At 43.6% G+C, this 17,038-nt stretch overlaps 1 protein-coding gene across 2 annotated transcripts in view; it reads right to left on the reverse strand.

Moving 5' to 3' along the window:
• The window catches only part of ENOX1 (ecto-NOX disulfide-thiol exchanger 1), a 478,008-nt gene that overhangs the window by 71,288 nt on the left and 389,682 nt on the right, over positions 1 to 17,038 (reverse strand). For both annotated transcript variants that reach the window (XM_087967587.1, XM_087967588.1), the window contains exon 11: positions 13,851 to 13,971. In XM_087967587.1, the coding sequence (XP_087823713.1) occupies positions 13,851 to 13,971 (121 nt within the window). The remainder of the gene's footprint in view (positions 1 to 13,850; positions 13,972 to 17,038) is intronic.

Consider the following 17,038-nt stretch of genomic DNA (forward strand, 5'->3'; position numbering starts at 1 on the left):
GCCCCAATGTCCAGTTATCCTCAGCTGGAGATCAAACTCTTCCAAAAACAGTCTACAGAGGGAAGAAATGCAGTCCAAACCCAAAGTAAAGTTAAATTAGAAATAAAAAAAGCCAACACAAACAACGCTGAAGTAATTAACACGACAGGCCAGGATAATAAATTGCAGACTTCCAAAAGATAATTCAGCACACACAGTTGGGAGGATGCCAAAACCCAGATAAGCCACAACAAAGATAATGCACGCTTTGCTTCCAGCAAGGAGCTGTGTGCAAACGCCCTTCTTATATCCTGTTCTCCCAGCTACAACTGATGAAAGGGATCAGGGCCTTTTTCTCTCCCGTAAGCCATGTTGCTCCCTTCTCCGTTCTTCCCTGCACATGCCCTAGGATGAAGAGGGGGTGGGCCTGGGTCTTCCTCTGAATGCCCAGCCGGACTGTGCCCTTCCCCAGTTTCCTCCACAGCCACCGGAGCCGCACTCCCACTCCCTGTCAGCTGCTCAATCTCCCCCTCAGAATTGGACTCCAACAAGGGTATGACATCTTTATCATTGTAGTTTATGTTGCTAATGTTAAATGTGTTTACACCACATTCCCTGATGACAGCAAAGTCAGTTTGGATCCATAAATAAATAGGCATCTAGAAGCGTGATTGATTTGTTTGGGGGGTGTTAAAGGGCTGGGAACATAAATGAAGGGTGTGGGATGCTAAAATAATCCTGAACGACATTTTTTTTAATTATTATTATGTCATGAGTGAGTCATGGAAAAAAAAACTGAAAGAAAAGGAAAGAAGTGAAAGAACGAACGAACGACAGTAGGGTCATTATATAAAGAGTCAGTAGGAATTGTGTATGGAAAAAAGCACTACAAGATCATTCACCTAAAAAAAATCGTAAAATAGATGTAAGGAACGATGATGTGGAAACTGCTTAGAACCGAGTGAGACAGAAGAATATGGGGTTATGCTAATAGGAGGAATGAAAAAGGATGTTTGATGGGATGACAGAAAGACAAATTGGTCATCAACAGGCACATAGAGAAAAACAGCAACTACACACCATTCACTCTGTTATTCCCTTCCATTCCACACCGTGCCACTCCACTCTACTCCACTCCATTCCTCCATTCCTTATTCTATTCCTTATGCTATGCTATGCGACCTCTCCACCAGCAATTAACACTCATAGGATTCATTTGGACCTCTGAAAACATAGCAAGCCTTTCTTAAGCTTTGATTTCAAATATTGGAAAATAACAACTTCTCTTTTGCCACGGAACAGGGAGAAAACCACATTAAAAGCATAACACTTGTTTCAAAACCAGGCCTTTGAAATTCAGCGTGGCTCTTGAGTTTTCAAATACCATGTGGGAAATATCACACACTCATACAAACACCCTTTCTCCTTGAGGGTAAACATGCCACCGAAAAGTAAATGTTATTTTCAATACATTCTCAGGCCAAACAAGGAAGGAATTTTAATTGGAAATTGGAGGTTTTGGACTGTTTACTCTGGAGACATTTCTGCAGTTCTACAACAATAAGGAAAATGTTGCTTGAGAGCTCGCCATTATATTAAAAAAAAAGAGATCAGATATCTATATATATAAAAGCGAATACCGCTCCCACAAAAACTCCAGAACCGTAAAGCCTACAAATTTGAAATTTGGCACCTATGTTCCTCTTAGGTTCTAGGGGCTCAGTAAGAAAGGATTTTGCGAAATGACCATCAGAGCATTAGTATTTTGTATTATATTATTATTAACACGCTCTGATGCTAAGGAGTCCTACTCCCCCTCCCCACCTGAAAAGAAATCTCTTCCAAAGGCAAAACACAAGCAGAGGAGTTTTAGTTTCAGTTTCAGAGCACCAAGCAGCTTTAGTACAGAACAGTTGAGCTAAGCCACGCCCAGGCTCCTTGCTGTCTCCTCCTTGCTCACATAGCAAATACTGTTTCCATTTCCAAACAACCCTCAACTCTCTCACACACTGACAGGACGCTAGCCAGATGAATACCAATGGATGCTGGTAGGTTGAGGCACATTTTCCCTTTTATTTTCTTCCCCCAAAACTAAGCCTGACCACATAGCTTCGTAGCAAAGGACAGGTATCCAGCAAGTTTTAAAATATATCCAGATTAATGGATTGTATCTTTCAGAATGTGTCTTGTCTTATATTCTGATTCTACAGCCTTCTGACTTTATTGATAAAGTATTCAGACATTGTGGCATCCTCACTGCTAGTTCTCCGAAATACATGATTTCATTTCAAGACTGCTGGCAGGTAAGATAAATTAACGTTACTCTCTCCATTCTCCAAGAAAATAATAATAATAAAATATTATTATCATAAAGGAAGGCAAACATATCTTCTTTCTGAAATGCTATTCTTTAATGGCAAAACCACCCTACCGTTGTTTTTCAATATTTTTTAAGGAACTGTTTTAATTCTGGGGCTTGACTATAAATTTTGCTCAAGCCTGACCCGCCCCCACAAAAAAATACATATTTTAGCATCTTGTCAAAATGAGAGACTAAGAGTGTCGATAAAAATGACACTAAAATAAATGTAAATTTAGATTGCTGTCACAAGTGGCTGCTTGCTTTTCTGAAGATGCTAGGGTTGCTATAGAGTTTTCCATAGCAACCTTGCATCTTATTATATAAATAATCCCTTTGGTGTCCTTAAAGCCTGCTAAGAACAGGATTAAATCTATTCTCATATGTAATGATCCTGCATTAAAACTTATCAAGATGAAAAACCAGAAAACATAATAAACCATAATCTAGATAATAGCATTTCTGGCAGTTCAAAGTCATCGTGGCACCACAGGCATTGCAAACAGTTTGTAGCTTAGCCAGATATTTGTGCAAAAATACTTCATTAAATATGTCCTCTCGAAAATTCCGCTTCTTTCTTTCATTTCTTTTTAAAGAGATCCAAGAACCCAGAAGTAATGTTAACAAAACTTTCCGCGCTGTGATAAATGGCATGGATTTTGGCCTTTGATAGGCTGAAGAGACGAGACAATGAAAAAGCTTTATGTCCTGGGTGGATTATGCATCACATAAATATCAAGAATGCTTAGCTCTGAGCTGTACCTCTTCATTTTAATTATATTTGTGCTGTTGTCAGCCATTTCTCCTCTGGTCCAAGACAATTCAGCTCTTCTGTAAGATTCAGAGGAGCTGCTTTTGAAGAAATGCCAGATGCCTCCTTCAGATGGGATTAGAATAGAGCTGGGACCTTGGAGGTCTTCTAGCCTAACCCCCTGCTCAAGCAGGAGACTATACCTATCCATGGATAGCTGAGGATCTCCATAGGCATCTCAAGCTATGAACATCAGAATAACTCAAAAGGATGTTGCCAAGATACGGTTTGCTCCTGCAAAGTTATCTTTGGATAGCTAGAGTAATAGGCAGTTTATGCTTATTCTGAGGAAACCTATTTATTTATTTATTTATTTATTTGATTTGTCAATTGCTTACAAGATAATAAGTATGAGTATAAACATGAGTAAGAATACAGGAAATAGATACGAATAAATGGGGACAATAGGACAGGGTCGGTAGGCACAATGGTGCACTTATGCACGTCCCTTACAGACCTCTTAGGAATGGGGTGGGGTCAATAGTGGATAGTTTGAGGTTAAAGGAGTGGAGAGGGTTAGAGGATGTAACAACAGAGTCAGGTAGTGCATTCCAGGCATTGACCACTCTGTTGCTGAAATTGTACTTTCTGCAATTGAGTTTGAAGCGGTTTACATTGAGTTTGTATCTGTTATGTGCTCTTGCATTGTTATGGTTGAAGCTGAAGTAGTCGTTGACTGGTAGGACATTGTAGCAGATAATTTTGTGCACTACGCTTAAGTCTAACCATAGGCGGTGTAGTTCAAGGTTGTCCAAGCCCAAAATCTCAAGCCTGGTGGTGTAGGGTAATCTGTTGCGAGCAGAGGAGTGTAATACTCTTCTAGTAAAATACTTCTGGACTCGCTCAATTGTATTGATGTCTGATATACAGTGCAAATTCCAGACTGATGAGCTGTGTTTGAGTATTGGTCAAGCAAAAGTTTTGTATGCTCTAGTTAGTAATTCGATATTTCCAGAGGAGAAGCTTCGTAAGATTAGATTTACAACTTTTAATGCTTTTTTAATGCCAATCCCATAAGTGTCATAAAACTAGGATCCTAAGCCCATAGGGTAAAAAAAAAAAATTGAACCAAATTAGCTTGGGCAAACCAAGGAGCCACTAAGAAGCTGACAATTTTGCCTGGATTGAATTTCAATATATTAGCTTCCATTCCCTTATTCTGATGTAACACTTTTCTTGCCTCATCTGGGCTGAATTAAAAAGAAGAAGAAGAAGAAGAAGAAGAAGAAGAAGAAGAAGAAGAAGAAGAAGAAGAAGAAGAAGAAGAAGAAGAAGAAGAAGAAGAAGAGGAGGAGGAGGAGGAGGAGGAGGAGGAGGAGGAGGAGGAGGAGGAGGAGGAGGAGGAGGAGGAGGAGGAGGAGGAGGAGGAGGAGGAGGGTGGGGGATTGCGCGTGCATGCATAGGGAGCATGGGGAGGGTGCATTGCCTTCTGGGTGCTGGCACATGAGCGTGCAAGCACGCGCACAATTTTTTGGCACAGGAGCCCAAAAAGGTTAGCCACCACTGCCCTAGACCATAGTTAGCATTAGTGTTATAGGAAAGCTTACTGATTTGTATTAATAGAAATTAGCTCCTTAGTTCTGCATTACTCCTGTAATTCCCACTGAAGAACTAACGGCAAACAAATCGGATAATAAATAAAACAAATAAAAATGACACCTCAGTACGATGAGAACTTTAGCAATGTTTATCAGGTTGTTTTTCGCAGTTGGGATGTTGATGCAAAAAAAAAAAAAAATCCAATCCAAACCTGAGAATCGATGCTAGAATACAAAGGAAAAGTTCAAAGAACTTTCAGAAGTCAAGTGAAGTGCAAGGCATAGTGAGACCAGGGGGAAAAATATTAAAAATACATGTAACAGAAATGATGGTGTTCTAAATGCTAGTTCTTTGTATAATAATACAGTGGCTCCTTGCGATTCCTTTTGCCTGCGGCTTATGCTGTGATGCTTCCTCCCTGAGGGAGCTTCAAAAAAGCACTCCATAACCGTTTGTATACACAATGCTCGCCAACTACACGCTAAAGGTGAGTTTAGCTCCATGCGCTTTGATGCTCCATATCATTCTTGGGATTTCACGGGACTTAGACAGAAACTAACCAAGGAGAGGAGCAACCTAGAACTCAGGAGAAATTTCCTGACAGTGAGAACAATTAAGCAGGGGGAACAACTTGCCACCTGTTGTGGTTAGCTGGCAGCAGGTGCGGACGGCTGAGGAGAGCGAGGCCTCAGATGAGGGGCCAGGACCATCAGGGAGTGGACTGCTGCCTTCAGAGATTGTGGGGGCTGGCAGCAGCGATGAGGAGGTTCCTGAGGAGCCTGTGCCAAGTACGCGTGCACAAAGGATTGCTCGGAGGAAAGAGCAGCAGCACGGGCGACTCGGGAGTAAGGCTGCAAGGTAATGGCCCCTCCTTCAAGAAGATAAAAGCCAGCTGTGAAGCGAACGTTCTTTGCAGAAGGCAAAGACGTTTTGAAACTCCAGCCTCGTGGACATTCCAGTATCCTGAGTTGGTATTGGAAGATTCTTGTATTCCAAATTATTTCTTGTCTGTTATCTTTTGGCAAGTCTGCACAGTTGGCAAGGCTTGTGCTTATCACCGATAATTATTTTGTAGAAGCATTACAAGGATTCTGTTCCTTTTGGATTGTGTTTGATTTGTTGGAAAAGGGCGCGGGTCAGAACACTACCAGAAGTTGTGGGTGCTCCATCACTGGAGGTTTTTAAGAAGAGATTGGACACCCTTTATCCGGAATCATGTAGAGCAGGGGTCCCCAACCACCGGTCTGCGGACCGGTACCGTCCGCGGAACAAGTCCTACTGGCGCTGGTTGCTGGCGCCGCCATCTTTTGATGAAAAAGTGCTTCCGGTGAGCTTTTCCGGTAGAAAGCTCACCGGAAGCACTTTTCATCAAAAGATGGCGGCGCAGCGCCGTGAGCTTTTCCGGTAGAAAGCCATTTCTACCGGAAAGCTCACCAGCGCTACACGCCATCTTTTTGATGAAAAGTGCTTCCGGTGAGGTCACCGGAAGCACTTTTTCATCAAAAAGATGGCGGCGCCCAGCTGATGCCGGTACCGGGCCGCGGCATAAAAAAGGTTGGGGATCACTGATGTAGAGTCCCCTGCCTGAACAGAAGGTTGGACTAGAAGGCCTCTAAGGTCCCTTTCAACTCAATTAGTCTGTTCTATCTTGAGATGCCATTGGGTTTAATCTACTCTCTACTGGGTGGTTCTATTTTTAAGCCTGGCTAGGTTTTTTTTTCTTCTTCAAATGACTGCTTTTAATATTTTTATGGTTTTATTGTAATGCTTGCATGCAGAGGCCCTTCGTGTGAGATGGCCATAGCACCCCAATTTTGATCATGTGATGGTGGGGATATGCTGTGTCAATCATAAGATTGAGGATAGTTCAGAAGTCACTCCCCTCCCATGCTGTTGTAACTTGGAGGGGTCATTATCTAGGTAACATTATCAGTGTTAGAAGGGAGTGGGGTTTGTGGGGAGGAGGAGGAGGAGGAGGAAGGACTCCATAATCCTATTCAATCTCTTTCTCCTCCTCCCCCCTATAAACCCACTCCCTTCTAGCACTGATGATGTTACCTAGCTGGGTAATGAAACATCTGCAAAAAACCAACCCAGATCAGACAGTACCAAGGACCGCACACTACTACTACTACTACTACTACTACTACTACTACTACTACTACTACTACTACTACTACTACTACTACCACCCTTCTTCTTCTTCTTCTTCTTCTTCTTCTTCTTCTTCTTCTTCTTCTTCTTCTTCTTCTTCTTCTTCTTCTTCTTCTTCTTCTTCTTCTTCTTCCTCCTCCTCCTCCTCCTCCTCCTCCTCCTCCTCCTCCTCCTCCTCCTCCTCCTCCCTATAAATTCTGCTCCCTTCTAGCACAGATGATGTTACCTAGTTGGGTAATGAAATGTCTGCAAGAAAACAATCAAGTTCAGAGAGGACCAGGGACCTCACAGTTCTCCTCCTCCTCCTCCTCCTCCTCCTCCTCCTCCTCCTCCTCCTCCTCCTCCTCCTCCTCCTCCTCCTCTTCCTCTTCCTCTTCCTCTTTCCTCTTCCCCTTCCCTGCAATACATTCTCCCTTCTAGCACTGATGATGTTACCTAGTTAGGTCATGAAGCGTCCTCAGGCAAACAATGAAGCTTTGGCGAGCACCAAGGACTCCTCACCTGAAGTCCGAGCTACCCATATTCTGCTTTGTTGCCGCTTTGAATGGCCATGAAACAAAATGGCTGCAAGTTGAGGAATACTATCCCGCAGGTTTCCTGCCATTCGCTTACTGATGTTGTAAGAGGAGAACTTGTGTGTGGCCTGGTTGCCTTAAGCGGCATAACAATACCATTCTTTCGTTACGAGGGGAAATTAGTGATCCGTCCTAAGGGGGGTGAAAATCTTTCCAGCCAGCAATGTGCAAACAGCTGCCCTTCAATAACTCTTGAAATTAGTTCACAGTCCTTCATTTTTTGGGAATCGATGCCAGTTGGCAGAGAAGTGAGAAGCCACAAGATGGTATTTGCACCAACGTTTAATGGATAGGATGATGGTGTTGCTGCTTTTCTTTTTTCTTTGCTTTTCTTTGCGAATAGGCACCCGTCCTCAGAAATTTCATTTTCTTATTTTTATTTAATCTACCTAATTGGCTTGCTGTACCTCAGCTAGCGGCCATTTCTATTTTGGTTTTGGTTTTAGTTTTTCATTCAGGTCCCTCTGTCAACAGCGGCTGCCATCATCACCCGTTCACCTCCCGTGGGCCCTGATTCTTGGCCAGAAATGGTTTCAAAAATAAATTGTCTGTTATTTCCAGGGGGACCAAAAGGAAAAAAAAAAAAGAGACAATATATTTTTCTCCCCTTTTTCTAATCTGCAAGTTCAAACCTAGCGCTGGCTGCTGCTGTGAATTTCAGATAACCTATTTCATGAACCTTCTTTTACAAAGCCCATTTCTCTCTCCCGCTTTTATAAACCAGATTACCTAAAGGAAAGCAAACACCTACAGGAAAGAAAATTTACGCACACCTTTTCAGCAACGAGGCAATCAAAATAGTCCATGCAATGTTCTATTTTTAAGGCAAAATAAATTAGGGGTGACTTACTTTGTTTGAAATACAAATAAACGCATACAGCACACACACACACACACACACACAAATACACACAGAGAGAGAGATTAGGTAAAGACAAACTTATTTCTGATAAAAGAGAACACTTGTAGCTCAGGGTTGAATTGTGGGGTCCTTGGTGCTCTCTGAGCTTGGTTGTTTTCTTGAGCAAACCTCAACTCTCTTGCAGCACTGATGATGTTATCTAGTTGGGTAATGAAATGTCTGCAAGACAACAACCAAGCTCAGAGAGTACCAGGGATCACAGTTGTCTTCTTCTTCTTCTTCTTCTTCTTCTTCTTCTTCTTCTTCTTCTTCTTCTTCTTCTTCTTCTTCTTCTTCTTCTTCTTCTTCTTCTTCTTCTTCTTCTTCTTCTTCTTCTTCTTCTTCTTCTTCTTCTTCCTCCTCCTCCTCCTCCTCCTCCTCCTCCTCCTCCTCCTCCTCCTCCTCCTCCTCCTCCTCCTCCTCCTCCTCTTCCTCTTCCTTTTCTTCCTCCTCCTCCTCACAAATCCCACTCTCTTCTAGCCCTGCTGATGTTACCTAGTTTGGTAATAAAATGTCTGCAAGAAGGACAACCAAGCTCAGAAAGCACCAGGGGACCCACGGTCCTCCTCCTTTTCCTCCCCCCCGTCCTCCTTTCCACAAACCCCACTCTCTTCTAGCCCTGGTGATGTTGCCTACTTTGGTAATGAAATGTCTGTAAGATGAAAAAAAACAAAACCAAACTCGGAGAGCAACCAATGACTCCAAAGATTTTTTCTCTCATATCTGTGGATCTGTATCTTGCATTTATCAGACTTTTAAAAGAGAGAGAAAAATTTACCAGTACAGGGGGCATCCATGAAGGGGTGTCCCAAAAGTCAACATTGACATCCACGACTTTGCAACTGAAGTCCTCCTTCGTGGCATGTGAAGCATGTTTTTTTTACATGCAACACATGTAAAAATGTTTTGCAGGCTTTTGAATGCACCTCAAAGGCACCTTAATTCTTCTGAGATGAAGCTGTATTAATTCTTGTTCATGCACCATCCGTACGCTTAGGTTCCTTAATGCAGAGGTGGTATTCAGCCGGTTCTGACCGGTTCTGGAGAACCAGTTGCAGATATTTTGAGTAGTTCGGAAAACCGACAATTCCCACCTCTGACTGGCCCCGCCAACCCCCATCTCTTCTCTGCTTCTCATTGAGTCCCAGCTGATCGGCTGGGTCTTCTTTGCTTGCCCTGCACAGGAGAAGGGAGCTGGAAAGCAGGTTAGTGGGGTGGGGAGGGAAGGGAGATTTTGCCGTTTATCCTTCCCCTGCCATGCCCACCAAGCCATGCCCACCAAGCCACACCCACAGAACCAGTAGTAAAAATGTTTGAATCCCACCACTGGCTTAAGGAACTACCAATTCCTTAGGTGATATGTTATGGAATCAGAAAACTGGCCATCTTTCTGTAGAATGCAGAATAGATTCAAAAATTCTCCAAAATAAGAATAGAATAGAATAGAATAGAATAGAATAGAACAGAGTAGAATAGAACAGAACAGAACAGAACAGAATAGAAATAGAATAGAATAGAATAGAATAGAATAGAATAGAATAGAATAGAATAGAATAACAGAGTTGGAAGGGACCTTGGAGGTCTTCTAGTCCAACCCCCTGTTCAAGCAGGATACCCTATCCCATTTTAGACAAATGATTGTCCAATCTCTTCTTAAAAACCTCCAGTGTTGGAGCACCCATAAGATCTGGAGGCATGTCATTCCACTGATTGTCTTCACTGTCAGGAAATTTCTCCTTAATTCCAGGTTAGGTTTCTCCTTGATTAGTTTCCATCCGTTGCTTCTTGCTCTACCTTCAGATGCTCTGGAGAATGGCATTACTCCCTCTTCTTTGTGGCAGCTCTTGAGATATCGGAACACTGCTATGATGTCACCCCTAGTCCTTTGCATTAATTAAGAGCAGCCTCTAAACTGCCAGGGAGATTGGAGTACAGTAAGAGTCAACTGAGCCTACAATAATAATATCCGACCAGTTTCTCACGAACAAACTCTATATTTCTACGCTCTGTCAAATGAAAAACAAAATCCTTGCTCATATCACTTGTAGCACGAGAATTGCTCACAGAGGCATTGGCTGGATTTATGAAGTACAAGCTAACCTGTCGCTTCCTTATGGCATTCCCTGTGGAGATTTTTCTAGGTACAGTACTTAGCAGATACTGGAGGCAGGGATGGCTTGGTTTTAGCTCAAGAGACCAGAGGGTCTCTGGGCAAATGAGAAGTTCCGTTTTTCTCCAAGTCTAGAAAACTCTGTATTTATTTACTGCAGTTTTCCGGCTGGAAAAAGCCCTGTTGAAGGCACAGTTAGAGAGGAAGTAGTAGTAGTAGTAGTAGTAGTAGTAGTAGTAGGAGGAGGAGGAGGAGGAGGAGGAGGAGGAAGAAGAGGAAGAGGAAGAGGAAGAGGAAGAGGAAGAAGAAGAAGAAGAAGAAGAAGAAGAAGAAGAAGAAGAAGAAGAAGAAGAAGGAGGAGGAGGAGGAGGAGGAGGAGGAGGAGGAGGAGGAGGAGGAGGAGGAAAGTAGAAGAAGAAGAAGGGAAAGGAGAAAGAGGGAGGTGGAGGAGAGGAAAAGAAAAGAAGAGGAGGAGGAGGAGGAGGAGGAGGAAGAGGAAAAGGGGAAGGAGAGGAAGAAGGAGAAGAAAAAGAGGAAGAGGAAAAGGGGAAGAAGAGGAAGAAGGAGGAGGGGAAGGGGAGGAGGTGGAGGGAGAGAGGAAGAGGAGGAGAGGAAGGGGAAATAGGGAGGTGGAGGGAGAGGAGAAGAAAAGAAGAAGAGGGGGAGGAGGAAGAGGAAAAGGGAGGGGAAGGAGAGGAAGAAGAAGAAGAAAAAGGAGGAAGAGGAAAAGGGGAGAAGAAGGAGGAGGAGGGAAGGGAAATAGGGAGGTGGAGGGAGAGGTGGAGGAGGAGTAGGAAGAGGAAAGGGGGAAGGAGAGGAATAAGAAGGAGAAGAAAAAGAGGAGGAGGAGGAGGAAGAGGAAAAGGGAAAGAAGAGGAAGAAGGAGGAGGGGAAGGGGAAATAGGGAGGTGGAGGGAGAGGAGAAGAAAAGAAGAAGAGGGGGAGGAGGAGCAGCAGGAAGAGGAAGTGAGGGGATGGTTGGACTAGAAGACCTCCAAGGGTCCCTCCCAACCCTCTGATTCTACCTTCCATGAGGGCATCTTTGCTCTGTGCCGAGTGACAGAAACACCCCAGCGCTGAGGGAAATAAAACAGGAAAACCCTTTCCCATTCCATGGTGAAAAAAAACTGAAAATCCTTTATTGACCTGTTCCCTTGCAGGAAATAAGCAGGGGAAACTATGCAAATAGCAGGGGGACACAGGAAGGATTAACACCTGGAGTGGTTCCACATCAAAGAGTTGCTCGCAGATCAATAGGCTGCCCCGGGTCCTTTTTTTCTTGATTGTTCTTTTTATTAGCTATAACCATAAACCGCGTACAAAGCTTTCTTCTCCCCCACAAAGATGGCATTTTTCTCCACAAAGCATCCTTTTATCAGCCTTTTGTATCAAGTTGTATATCCGCAAGATCGGACCTGCAAAAATCGAATCTGTTTCCAGCACAGGAATTATAATCCGTCAGGTGCGGGGGAACCTCTTTCTCTGAAAAATGTGGATTTTTGCGGCACAATTCTCTGCCCTAAAACCACGGAAGGTCACCATCCCATTTGACCAGATCTCTCAGGGGGTTCAAGGATGGAAGTACAGATAGTCCTCGACTTACGGCTATTCATTTAGTGACCGTTTGAAGTGACAGCACCGGGGAAAAAAGGGACTTATGACTTGTTTTTCATGGTGTTCTGACCAAGGCTTCCTGAGACCGTAATTAAGCACATGCTCAGTTAATTCCTGTTTTATTTCAAAGCTGGGAATTATGTGCATTCCCAGCCTGTAATGAGTCCCAAACAGTCCCTCGAGATAAGCACCCACCATTCTCTCCTTTGACTTGCTGCCAACAACAAATGTGCCAAATTAACTGAGAAAACCCCAACCGAAGTACAAAGTCCACACAGAGCTTCCAGGTTTAATCCGAACAGAATGAACGACTTTGCTTCCTGCAAAGGTTTCTCTACCTTTGCCTGTCCTTTATACCTTGTGGGAGGGGCAATCACCTCCAAGCCTTACTCCCAAGTCACCTCTTTTGTTTCAGCTGCTCTCACCTTCCAGCAGCTCTGTGCACATGCACACTGGGAACAGGCTCCCCTTATTCCTCTACCACACTGCTGCCAGACTGTGGAGGTTCCGGAGTCAGCACTTAACTCCCAGATGGTCCTGGCCCCATCCCTGCATCAGATGCAGGACCTTCATCCGAATCCTCCCCAGACTTCCAGACTGGTCCCCGTTCTTCCCTACTTCCGATTCCGCTGCCATCTGCACCAGCTGCCGGCGAACCACAACACATGGCAGCATCCCCAGGTCATCAGATGCACAGCAACTGATTCGTATTTATGACATTTGCAGCATCCCAGGGTCACATGATCCCCTTTTCTGACCTTTCAACAAGCAAAGCCAATGGAAGAAGCTGTGCTTGCTTAACGACCATGCCACTAGCTTAACAATGGCAGCGATTCCCTTAATAACTGTGGCAAATAAGGATGTCAAATGGGGCAAAACTCACTTTAGTGAGTACTTCACTTAGCAACAGGAATGTTGGGGTCATAAGTCGAGGACTACCTGTGTTAAACTGGCACACACACTGTGATGACCCAAAGGGGTGTGGCACAAAGGCAACCCAGTCAGATAATCAGTAGGAGTCCCTTTATTAGCTCCAACTTTGCCCCCAATGTCCTGGTTACCTTCTGGGCTGGAGAAAAAACTCTCCCAGGAACAGCCTTTGGCTGCAGAGAATCAAGTCCAAAACATGGTCAACAAAAACTGTAACTATAAGTCCAATCAAGGCAAAATGAGGTAATTAGTCCGGCAGGGAAGAAGCAAGAATTCCAGACATGAAAGGCATGACAATAACTCAACATGGTTGGGAAGATGCCAGGAACACAGATAAGCAAAGTCAACACAAGATGGTCATGTTTGCTCCCAGAAGATACTGCACTCAGCATGCATCTCTTTTAAACTCCGTTCCCAGCTATGGTTAATGAAGGGAATCAGGGTCCTTTCGTCCCCCATAAGCCATGCAACCCATGTTGGTCCCTTCTCCATTCCTCCCTGCGTGCCATAGGATAAAGAGGGGGTGGGCCTGGGTCTTCCTCTGAAGTCCCTCTCCCTTGCTCTCCCTCTTCCCTGCTCTGCCCAGCTAGACTCTGCCCTTCCCCAGTTTCCTCCACAGCCAACGGAGCCACACTCCCACTCCCTGTCAGCTGTTCATCTTCCTCCTCGGATTCAGATTCTGACAGGGGCATGACACACACACCCTTTCCAGGTGTATCCACAAAGAGGAGAGTTCAAAAATAAATCCAAGATGGCACCCATAGCCCTCAATTGCAGCCACCATCTGGCCTTTTTTGAACTCTGAGAAAAGGATTGTGGCCATAAATGGAGGATTTATCCATGTTTCAAATCAAAGAAGGAAGGAATTGGAATTTTACCTGAATCCTCCATCCTCAGCTTCTTATTACTGGGATTTTCATCACTGTCATCGTCCGACATGTCCATCTCTTCTTCCCTCCTGATCCCCATCAGCTGCTCACTGTGAGCGTTCCTGAGTTCCTAAAAGTAAAACACGAGAAAACCCAAAAACTTACTTCATTAGTCCTGGGCTGAAGCCAAATTCCAGTTCCTGAACTCAATTCCTTCCCTTGGAAAGTGGCTATGTACCATTTGGTCCAGTTAATTAATTTTAAAAAAAAATTTTTTAGCACTTCTGATGGAGATGCATTATTAATGTCTAGTTTCAAATGAGGATCGTCTTCTGCTTTGGTGATGTTAGGTTTAACCTTCACGCTAATTTGATTCTGAGGAGGTTAAATTCATACCTTTCAGTAAACTCTTACAAAGATATGGAGGGGAAAAAATAAGTACTTTAGAGAGAGAATGATTTAAAAAAAAAAACCACCACTTTAGGAGGGTTCTACCCTTTCTTGCTCAATATCTATTTGATTTTGGGAGAAGGGTGGCAGACGGAAGTAGAAAAACAGAAAAAAATAAGGGGGCAAAACCTCATAGGCTGCTTTAGTTTTGGCCTAAAATGGCAGGTGTATCCACAAAGAGGAAAGTTCAAAAATAAATCCAAGATGGCACCCGTAGCCCTCAATTGCAGCCACCATCTGGCTATCTAGCTAGGAAAGTTCTCTACTGGGAATCATAAATTCTTCATCTAAATGACTAACCAATGTTTCTCCAAGTGAAATAGCCTTAGGAATAATAATCTATATTAGGGGATGTCATTCATCTGATTATTGTACTGTGGGGTCCTGGGTGCTCTTTAAGCTGGGTTGTTTTCTTACAGGCATTTCATTACCCAACTAGGTAACATATCATCAGTGCCAGGAAGGAGGGTATCAACTGAAAAGAGACTCCTTTGGTCTTTTTAGCTGCCAGAAAAAGGGAGTGGGGGGGAAAACAAGGCATTCCTTAAATGCCTAGATAATCACCTCGGCAGCCCAAAGTTGTTGGAGTGTAAGAAGGTTATTGGAGAGCATGATGGATGACTCTTGGAAATGGATGCCCCCCATTGGAGAAGTCACATCCAGGGGGTGGGGGGAAGACCAGGGTCAAGGGGGAAATGTATGATGTAATTTAGTATTGGCTGCATCCAGCTTACACCAACATGGCCACTCCTAATAAATCAATTTACTTTTCTCTGAGATGCGGCTAGAGACTTTTGATTTGAATGAGAGTGGATTTGCTGGAGCCCTGACAGAGGGGGGTTTGTGGTAGAGGAGGAGGAGGATGACTGTGGGGTCTTTGGTGCTCTCTGAGCTTGGTTGTTTCTTGCAGATGTTTCATTACCCAACTAGGTAACATTATCACTGCTAGAAGGGGATGGGGTTTGTGGAGAGGAGGAGGAGGAGGAAGAAGAGGAAGAGAAGGAAGGATAGGAGGACTGTGGGGTCCTTGGTACTCTCTGAGTTTGGTTGTTTTCCTGTAGATGTTTCATTACCCAACTAGGTTATATCATCAATGCTAGAAGGGCATGGGGTTGGAGGAGGAGGATGACTGTGGGGTCCTTGTTGCTCTCTTTTTTGCAGACATTTCATTACCCAACTAGGTAATATTATCAGTTATAAGAGGGGAGTGGGGTTTGCTCTCTGTTTATATAAAATAGCTTTTATATAAACAGTGTTGGTGGTAGAAATGTTCTTGGTTAAGCTTTGATTGTTTGTCTTAGTTGACAGTTCCTTGATGGGGATTTGTTTACTGCTTGACTGTTGGTCTAGTTTTAATCTTGAAGTCAATCTCAGTTTGTCTGGGTGTTGATTGCTGGCAAAGAGGTACTGTTTTTGATTGTCTCAAGAAGAAGGGTAGCTGGAATTGGATATGTCTAGTTTAATGAAAAAAGGACTAGGGGTGACACGATAGCAGTCTTCCAATATCTCAGGGGCTGCCCCAAAGAAGAAGGAGTCAAGCTATCCTCCAAAGCCCCTGAAGGCAGGAGAAGAAACCATGGATGGAAACTAATCAAGGAGGGAAGCAGCCTAGAACAAAGGAGAAATTTCCTGACAGTGAGAAGAATTAACCAGTGGAACAACTTGCCTCCAGAAGTTGTGAATGCTCCATCAGTGGAGGCTTTGAAGAAGAGATATGGATAACCATTTGTCTGAAGTGGTGTAGGGTTTCCTGCCTAGGTAGGGGGTTGGACTAGAAGACCTCCAAGGTCCCTTCCAACTCTGTTATTCTGTTCTGCTATTCTTCTGAATGGCATGTAGGTGTTGTTTATCCCTATGTGCTTGTTGATGGCTGATCTGTCTGTATGGCTGGCAGGAATACTCTAGCATTTTTTTTTTTTAACTTGGTCTAGGACCATCCTAGTTTCCCAGTTGAAACTATGATTAATTATAGTAACTATTGTACTATCTGACCTTTAAGGTTTAAACGACTTTAAAAAAAAGAGAGAGATCTGTTTGAAAGTTGTGGCAAGAACAGATTCCGTGTGGGATGTTGAGGTCAAAGTGTTTCCTTAAGTTTGCGCCATTTGAAAGTGTGCATAATGTTTTGAAGTAAATCTTTCCTGTTTAAATGATGACCTTATCTATTTTTGTGTCACCTTGAGGGAGAGGGCCCAGTGCTCCGCAGAAAACTGCTCCAAAAATCAGTTCATATCAGAACAAACCTATTCCTGTGTCAGAGAGGTGAAGGCCTCAGGCTGAGGTGCATTTCTGAAATAAATGTTGGGGCTGAATAGCCAGTCTTGACAGAAATAACCAACAGGAAAGAGGGCACAGGAATGCAAACGACATGTAAATGTGCTTCCTATATTGTGTTTTCTCCTTCTCTGAAAAAGAGGTGACATTATGCCTACTTTCCTTAACGCTGGCAGAAGGAAGATTGGGAGAATTCACTTTTCGTCTCATAATAGTGTCAGCTGGAACACTAGGATATACACCAGTGATGAGTGTAACACTTTGGGGTCCGGAGACAGCTAATTCTTCTATCGAAAAAAAAAAAAAAGGCCCATTCCCAGGGAGGTGATATTAAATCTTTGGGAGAAGAAAGAGAAGTGACTTCTGAGAAATAAATGTGGCTGAGGAACGTACCATTTTATTCCTCGTAATTAACGAGAGACTCAGAATAATTTGTTGGAGAAACGCATCCAGGGTTTTATCAATAAATGTAA

The sequence above is a fragment of the Notechis scutatus genome, chromosome 5 (assembly GCF_049901735.1).
Source record: "Notechis scutatus isolate UNSWTSFEM ecotype Mainland chromosome 5, rNotScu1.2, whole genome shotgun sequence".
Classification (NCBI taxonomy): Eukaryota; Metazoa; Chordata; class Lepidosauria; order Squamata; family Elapidae; genus Notechis; species Notechis scutatus.